Source organism: Helianthus annuus, chromosome 14 (assembly GCF_002127325.2).
Source record: "Helianthus annuus cultivar XRQ/B chromosome 14, HanXRQr2.0-SUNRISE, whole genome shotgun sequence".
In the NCBI taxonomy this organism is placed as follows: Eukaryota; Viridiplantae; Streptophyta; class Magnoliopsida; order Asterales; family Asteraceae; genus Helianthus; species Helianthus annuus.
Genome location: NC_035446.2, coordinates 120,662,288 through 120,671,133, shown reverse-complemented (window position 1 = coordinate 120,671,133; position 8,846 = coordinate 120,662,288). Strand labels below are relative to the sequence as shown.

At 43.5% G+C, this 8,846-nt stretch overlaps 1 protein-coding gene across 1 annotated transcript; it reads left to right on the top strand.

Moving 5' to 3' along the window:
- Window positions 1-7,135: 7,135 nt before the first annotated feature.
- Window positions 7,136-8,172, top strand: LOC118486544 (serologically defined colon cancer antigen 8 homolog). The gene is made up of 2 exons (XM_035983060.1): window positions 7,136-7,777; window positions 8,074-8,172. The coding sequence occupies exons 1-2, from the start codon at window positions 7,136-7,138 to the stop codon at window positions 8,170-8,172; spliced, it is 741 nt and encodes a 246-aa protein (XP_035838953.1).
- The last annotated feature ends 674 nt before the right edge of the window (window positions 8,173-8,846 follow it).

Below are 8,846 nucleotides of genomic sequence, written 5' to 3'. Positions count from 1 at the left end.
CATCTGAGCAGACAGAAACACTAGAAACTTCTACAGGGCATGAGCATGTTAGTCTGGAACCAGAAACGTTTGCAGATCTCCCTGAATCCTCAGGTGTTCTTCAGTATCATCCAGTCACGGGTGAACTGTTAGAAGAGGGAGAACATGTTACCGAAATGTCTGATGAACAGGTACTGGCTCTGACAGAATTGGATGAAGTTGATGTGAGCATGATTGATGCTACTCCGTTGGTTCAGGACCAAACCGATTTCTCTACAATTGATGAAATCTTCATCGGTTCGGATCCTGAACGTCCTGTCTATGTTGGGCAAGATAATGCGAAGGTTAATACTCTTGATGATGAGTATGTGGCAGAAAAGACAGCAGAATTTGCCAATCTTTCTTCAGATTCTCCGACAGCTCAAGAAAACCGTGAGAAGACTGTGAATGAATGGCGAGCGGATTTCCTAGCTAGGAATCCTCCTCCGCTCGCTCCGTTGGATCAGGTTAATTACATGAGTCTGGAAAAGAATCAGGCTCGGGGTCGTATCATTAGTTGGATGTTCGTTAAGGAACTTCACTGCATGGTCGTGAAACGAGAAAGTGGTCTTCAGTATTTTAGGACTCTTCTAAGCATTCTGTCACTTCCGTACTATGATGTTGCAGTTTTAGCTCAACTAGATGTTATCAATCGAGTCGAAGACAAGATGGTGGATCTGTTTGCAAAGAAGATCATGTTGGAAAGAAGAAGGGGTTGGAAGGATCCGTTATACAAGCCGCAGTTTCCTCGATATGAGCAGATCAGATTTACACTTGATCCAGAAACAAACACTGCTCGATATCGTTTGGTTTATGATCCTCCAAAAGTGATGAAGAAGATACCTTTGCTGAAAATGAAGACTGACTTTCTGGGAAACTTTCGTTGCTGGGTCTATGATGCGGATACTGGAGAAGCCGTGATCTTATTCCGAGATAGTCAAGAGAACTTTAGAATAATAGATCCGATGTGGATTACTAACATGTCCAGGTCGGATATTATTGTTCTTAAGGATCACGAGATCAACTACCTGGTTAGAGATCGTGAACAGGCAATGAAGTTTCAGAAGATGGCCTTGTACTGCATCAATCTACTGGTTAATGCGGGAAGTGCATGGTCATCGCATCATTTGACAGTTGAAAGGACGTCCGAGACTTAAAGACACGAAGATCGAGACAAAGCTACAACCAAGGGGGAGTTTGTTGGTGCACTTGTGTCTGTACTTTGTCTGTATTTTGTAATGTTATAAAACGATGTCTTTTGTTAGTCGTGTTTACGTCTTGTGTTGGTTTGTTTATGGGTTTGATTGTAAGTTTGACCAAGTCAACCATCCTCCTGGTTTGACTTGGCCAAACAGTCAACACTTAGTGTGTAAGTTTGTTTGTGTTCGAAGGATGTCATCGAAGGATATTTATATCCTTCGATGACCTCGAAAGACAACCTTCGATGGATACAGATGGACCTCGAAGGATATATCATCCTTCGAGGTATGTATGGATCCTTCGGTAGATTTCTGGTCGATAGATGATCCTTCGACCAGACTATCTTATCCTTCGAGCATGCAATCTGTTATGGGTATATATATACCATGTATGGTTTCACTTCACAGTAAGACATCCGAAAGTCCTTTGGTAGTGTATGTGAGTGAACCAAGTCTTGTAGAGAGCATTTTTCAGTTTGGTCAAGGGCTGTAACCGTGTCCACTGAAATACAAGAGAAAACTTTGATATCTTGCGTGTCTACTCTTTCTCTTTGTTGCTTGTGCTTTCATCTAAACTATCGGTTTGCATTCTAGCTTGGATTCCGCACTTGCTAGAGTGTTAAACATAACAAGGATAAGGTTTAACCTCAACCTCCGAGGGACCTACACCAAGACGCGAACTATCTGATTAGGGAGATCCACGAAGGAATCTGTGGCATCCATGCAGGCCCACGCATGGTTGTCGCGAAGATTATGAATGCTGGATACTATTGGCCAGGGATGTACGTCGACGCCCTGAAGGAGCTGCGCAAATGTGACTCCTGTCAGCGACATTCTCCAAAAACCCTGCGCCCAAAAAACGATCTTATACCGGTATCCACTGCCTGGCCTTTCCAGCAGTGGGGAATTGATATGGTGGGAACCTTCCCGGATGCTCCTGGCGCTATTAAGTTTATAATCGTTGTCGTTGATTACTTCACAAAATGGGTGGAGGCCAAAGCACTAACCTCAACTACTGCAATGATCGTGCGCAAGTTCATTTGGGAGCACATCATTTGCAGGTTTGGCCTCCCACTCAAAATTGTAACAGACAACGGCACCAACTTTGCTTCCGAAGACCTCCAAAAGTGGTTGAAAGAGATGAACATCGAACGCACTTTCTCATCTGTTGCACATCCTCAGGGCAACGGACAAGTCGAAAGTGTGAACAAGAGCATCGTTGAAGGGATAAAAGCCCGACTGGGCACGAAGAGAAGAGGCTGGGTAGATGAGCTCCCAAGCATCCTTTCAGCCTAGTCTATGGCTCAGAGGCGGTTATCCCAGCTGAAATCGGCATGCCCTCGCCGCGCCTGACAGCAGTCAACACTATTGATAACGAGGCGGAGCGTCGTCTTGACTTGGATTTGCTAGAAGAAAGGCGCGAAATTGCGCGAATTAAAGAAGCCAAGTATAAGACACAACTGGAAAGGTACTACAATGCGAGAGTGCGCATTTGTACCTTCATTCAAGGAGAATATGTCTTCAGGGACAATGAAGCTTCAAACGCTGAACGCCCAGGAAAGCTAGCACCTAAATGGGAAGGCCCATACTTAATACACGAGGTGCTAGGGAAAGGGGCTTACAAGTTGCGCACTCTGGATGGATACATCATCCCGCGCACGTGGAATGCGCAACAACTGCGCAAGTGTTATATTTAACGACTCTCAGCCTTGCGCCCTAACTCTCATGTTGGCCATGTGCCTTTATAAATTCCTATGTTGGCTAAACGCCCTACATGTTTGCGATGTATGTTGGCCTAAGTGCCTGTTTCTTATTGAATGAAAGCATATGCCTTATGTTTTCTTTTATCATGATGACTTCTACGTTACAAATGCATGTTAAACTTTTGATTAGCACGAAAACACTACAGTAAATTACGAGCTTTTGAGTTATGCCTCCAAGGTCCTCCGCGAACACAGCGTGAGACCGGGCAGTTACACTCGCACAAGAGCCACACTTACATTTATTCGCGCTAACTTAACCAAAGTTTCTAACAACAGTGCAATAATTGTAATTGGACAAAGGAAAAGGAAACACAAAGATTATATTAAACAAGCGCAACCGCGCAACGATTACATGGCAAAATTAACATAACATCATCAATCCAAGACAAAACAAGCGCAACCGCGCAAACAGCTACATGTAACATCCAAAAATAAAGTTACAAGGCATAAAGCCTGCCAACCCTATCTATTCATGGTCATCACCATCGCCTTCACCATCATCACCATCATGTTGGCCATCACCATCACCATCATTGCCCGCCGCCTCCTCTTCATCAGATAATTCAACAGTTTCTGGGGGGTCAAGAATGGCCTTTAGACGCTGGCACCAGTCGTCACGCTCTAGAGCCTTTGCGACCAGGTCCATCACAGGCAATGATAGATGATTGTAAGCATTCTCAGCGCGAGCCAACTCGGCATCAGCTTCATTAGTCACTGAACAGTGACTAGTGTCAAACTCCTGACCAAACACCTCTTCGACATGCTGCGCATACTCCATATAACCTCCAGGGTGACCAACCGCGCGAGAAGCATCTATTAGAGCAGCAACAGCTCCGTCCAGTTTGCCAGCATTTAGGATAGAGTTGGCCATCTAAAGCAAAAGAAACAGATGAGAAATTGTGCACACAACTGTGTGTATACTGCAGTTAGTGCCCCTTGAGACCTGACGTACCAGGAGATTGGAGTTTCTCCTGGTGGTAAAATTGAGTGAACAGGGTCTGCTGGTAGCACTCCTGGAGTGACAGGTTCGTTTACTCGATTGGATTGAACCTCATTATCGTCGGAGACTTCTTCCGGAATTCCTTCAGGTTGGACGTTGTTACCAAAATTCGGCCGAGGGCCGGTTTGTCGATGAGCTGATGTTTCTTCCATATGCAGATGGAATCAACGAAGTGAGTCGAAAAACGAGAGAAAAATGGATGAAACAAAGAAAAAACGGTGGGTGCCAATGAAGAAACACTAGATAAACGACCGGGATCGAAATATCTAGGGGGTTTAGATCTGCATAAAGGGGTTTGTTCTCTCTCGTTTGATTCGATGTTACCAATCTTCCTCTCTGATAAACTCTCAGGAATTTCATCCTTTGTTTATGGAGGAAAGCGCAAGGCTTTATGATGCGCAAGTGTTACTTGCTATCTGACTTTTTGAGCCTTCTTTGTAGAACCAATGCGCGGCCGCGCAAGGTAAGAAGGGCTGGAAGACGAGGTTGTGGTATGGTCCCAAGTACTTATTATGAGGTTTTTGGGACCTTACTCCTTCAAGTCCCCCCAGTCTAGTGTTGCTCTTATGTAAGTAAGTGGAGCACGGGACTTATGAGGGGAAAAATGTTTTTGAGCGCGAAAGTAGGGAATCTTCTGGGAGAAGATTTACTTTGCTTGTTGTATAGACTTTGGAAATCTTTGACTTTAGGGTAGGGATGATACAGTAAGGCCTGTGTGACAGGCTGTCACTGTCAGGTTTTACCTGTCCAATCGTGCCCTACACGCGCGCGTGAGCTCGCGTTTGTGTTGTTTTTCACTCGCCTCTGTTGCTTGGGTAACTGTGATATCCGAAAAAGGTACTATGGCAGTTACCAATGCTTATTTATGGCGGTGGGTATATAAGTTTGCTTGAGTTACCCCTTTTTTAATCATTATACTATTGAAAACTTTTCCCCTTCCTGTCTTCGTTAACTGGTAAGAAAGAATTTGCCAATTCTTCTTCTTCTTATATCAACCGGAGAACACCAAGAAGACCTATCTGAAGAAATGTCTACTGAACTTCCACCGTTAAAGTGGCCCAGAGCAACTTTCGATGGCTTGGTTCGGAATTTTAGATTCCCGGAGAACTGGGGTGCCCTGTACCCTAAGGAGGGGCAGACAGCAGCAGATGCTCCGGCTGGGTATATCACTCTTTTTTGGGATTTTTTCTGTGAAGGCAACTTTCGTTTGCCTGTAACAAAATTTTTCCTTGAAATCCTCGAGTATTACAAGTTGCATATCTCCCAATTGCACCCTATTGGCATGGTTAGGGTTCGACACTTTAAGTTTGTGTGTCGGACAATGCATATTGAACCGACTGTTCCTCGATTTAGGGTTTTTCACCAAATGCACTGTACCCAAGGGTTTTACTCGTTTGTTCAGAGAGCATCTGCAAAAACGATTTTGCAGCATCCTCCAAAATCCTTCCATGATTGGAAGCAAAAAATTTTCTTTATTAAGGTCGGGGTGATTCCGGTGAGGATGGTTTTACGGGGAAAGGAAGATGTTCCTATTGAAACAATCTAGACCCCTGTTGACGAGAACTGGTATCAAGATCTGAAGGATGTTCCTAACATCGCCTTACCGGAGAAAGCCCTTGTCGGTGCCAGTATGAGCTTGAATTGGAAAATGGACCATGATGACAAGCCGGTGTATACGGAGGATGGCCATGGTATGATTGGGGTTTTTCCTTCTTCTCTTTCTCTCTTTTTTTTGAACTTGCCTTTCTTCCCTTGTAGTTGTTTCGCTGTATGTTGTCGCGTTCAAGAGAGAAGGCGGAAAGATGGGTACCATTAAGAAGAAACCTGATGAAGAGCTTTGGTACCATAAAATTGTGAAAAATTTTGTTCTTCCGCGGGATGCAGATCTGTCTGCCCAGCCTACCGCTGGCGCTGGTAAGCTATGTGCATATTGGTTTACTGTTTGCTTTCTTCCTGTTGCGCTTCTGAGTAAATTGTTCTTTGCGCTTCCGTAGGTGAGTTGTTGAACCTGGGTATAGGCCCTGAGAAGAAGAAACGCGCGACGACCGGTAATGTTGCGCCTAAAAAGAGTGATGCTGAAAGGTGTCAACCTTCCAAAGTTAAAAATATTGGAGGAAAGAAGAAAGGTACGCGCCGTTCCCCTTACCCCTGGTGTGATTATGTGGTGGTTTCTTACTCTTTGGAGGGTCTTACACCTGTAGTTACTGTTAGGAGACCAAAACCTGAACCGAGAGATACTGCTGATATCCCCCCATCTAACCCAAATGATCCTATTGACTTGGAATCTAGTCCTGAACACTTGTTGCAAAGGAATGCTGGTAAAAGGAAACAGGCTGATACTGACGCTGAGGGTCAGCCCCCAAAGAAGATCCAGAGGAAGAAAATTACCAGGAAAGGCAATCTGGATGCGTTTATCTCTGAGTCTGCTCCTAGTAAGTGTTGTCTTTGCTTTTTTCTCCTTATGCGTATTAGATATTTACAGGCTTTGTTGTTTTTTCAGAAACCCCTGTTTCCCCTGTTCCCATGGAGCCGCAACCTGTGGTTAATGAAGAGCTCCCACCTTCCCCTCCGTGTGCTTCTGTTGCTGATCAGTTAGAGACTACGGAGGTTGCTGATGGTGGTGTGGAGAAGACTGTTGAGGTTGACAGGCCCATTGATGTTGATTTGGAAGTTGAAAAGGTTGTTAATACAGAAGTTGTAGATGGTGTTGATAATCCACGAACTCCTGAAACTGTTGCTCAAGACTTGGAGAAAGAAAATATTGCTGAGAAGACTCCTACTTCTACTTTTTCTCCTAAACCTTCTGATGTTTTGCCTGAGCATGTTGAGAAGGTTACTGTTGAGGAGCAAGGCTCATTTTCTGGTGCTGGCAAAAATTCTCCAATTCGCCCAGAGGAAACCCTGGGGGATTACTATTACAGAACTTACTCGAAGAAAGATGCTTTCGAGCTGCATGCCCCTGTTTGGAATTTGAAAAAAAAATTGACACTTTCTCGGATTGGCGCGTGTGCTGAGATTGGCTGCAGAGGATATTTCCGCCTGGGGAGATCAAGTTTCAGGAAAGCCTGTCTTATGAGCAAACTTATCAAGCTTACCTTGATGAGACTGCTTCTCATGTTTCTACCACTCATCGCATAGTGCGTGAGTGCTATAGTATGCATAAGGATTGGGAAGCTTTTAGAGTGTCCCAGAAGAAGTTTGTTAGTGATGAAAAGCGCTTAGCTCAGCTAAAAGCTAAATTGGAAGCTGATCAAGCCAAGTTTGAGGCTGAACGTAAAACCGAGGAGTGGTCTGTTGCAGGTTGGAAGAGGAAAGCGGAAGCTGAATCTGCCCTCCTTTCTGAAGAACGCAAAAATTGGAAGAGAATTTGCGAAAAAGATAATGCTGAGAAGGTAAATCTTCGCAATGTCATCAACAATCTCAAGGCTGAGATTGAAAAGCTGAAGAAACAGGATGCGGAGATAGAAAGGTTGAAAAAGGAGAAAGCTGATGCAGAGGCTGCGCTAGAAGAAGCGCGTTCTCATAGGGAGCGCAGTGAGCAACGAGAGGTACAAGCTTGCGCCACTCTTGCTCTTAGAGATAAAGAGTTAGGAGAACTTACTGCTTTGCTTTCTGACCAGGAACAACTTAAAAAGGATCTGGAACTTGCGTTTTCCGAAAAGGCAAAAACCTCTCGCCGTTTGACTGAAACTGAAGAAAAATTGGAAAATTCTGAAACGGCGCGAACCACAGCGGAAAGTGAGCTAGAACCTTTAAAGAGTGATATGGCGTGGCTGAAAGATCGTGGAATTGCCTGTGTAAGTTGCTTCTTATTCTTTGTTATTTGTGGGAATGCTTTTTCCTTCTTGTTATTTACCCTTTCTTATTTTCGTAGGTTGCTGAATAAGTGTTAAATTCTGAAGAGGTAGATAAAACCGTTGCACGTTTGGTTGTTGCTGCGCGAAAGGATGGGTATGCCCAAGGATATGTTGAGTGTTCTCAGCATGTGAATAGCGCCTTGAAGGTCGATTGGAATACTACCAAATCTGCTACTTTTGGCGTTGATACAAGCGCTGCGCTTTCAGCTCTAAAAACATAATTTAATAACTTGCAGCTCCCTGTTATGGATCTTATAAACGTTGCGCTTCAATCTGACGATCACGTGGCACAACTGAAAGAAATCTTTCCGGACGACGGTGAAGATTTGTCGTAAAATTTTGTTTGTGATTGTTTTTGAACAATTCTGTAATATTTGGGATATGGATCCCTGCTTTTGTTGATGCGCTGTTGCGCAAGTAACTAAACCACTGCCGTGCTTGATAGTTTTGAGGCGTATTTGTGCGCCAGGAATAGTATGATGTTTCTATTTGTTTGTTTGATGATTTTACAATATTTTGCATGGACACAATTACTTTGACTAGGTAAGGCAAATGAAGTTGGTATAAAGCTCATGTGTGAACGTATAGTCTTGTGTGATATGATCACTAACTGTTCATGAGACTTGGTTTTATGTTTACCATAATGTTTTTGCGCTTACCAAAAGAAATTGCATGCATTTGTAAAAAACACAAGAATAATAGAAACTTTTCTTTTTATTTAAGGATAGGGCGTCGAGGCCACTACAAAGTTTGCTAATATAAATAGACGAAACTTAACTTACTCTCTATTTTCCCGCTTTATCATGATAAACCGTGTTTTCCCGTGGAGAAGTGATGTGGGGTAAAATACACATATTTGTCTCGTGTAAAGTGTATAATTATTGTATAAGTTTTATTTATTTTTATTTAGTTTTTAGTATGTTATTATATTATTTTGTGTTGGTCCAGGTCCTGGTGTAAATGGAGCGAAAACGAGTATTAACTAAATGACTAGCTAGTTGGGCAGAGT

Bases quoted from the DNA above. Each gene is read 5' to 3' on its own strand.
- LOC118486544 (XM_035983060.1), top strand. From the start codon at position 7,136: ATGCATAAGGATTGGGAAGCTTTTAGAGTGTCCCAGAAGAAGTTTGTT. The intron at 7,778-8,073 runs GTAAGTTGCTTC...AATAACTTGCAG, and splicing joins AAGATCGTGGAATTGCCTGT to CTCCCTGTTATGGATCTTAT.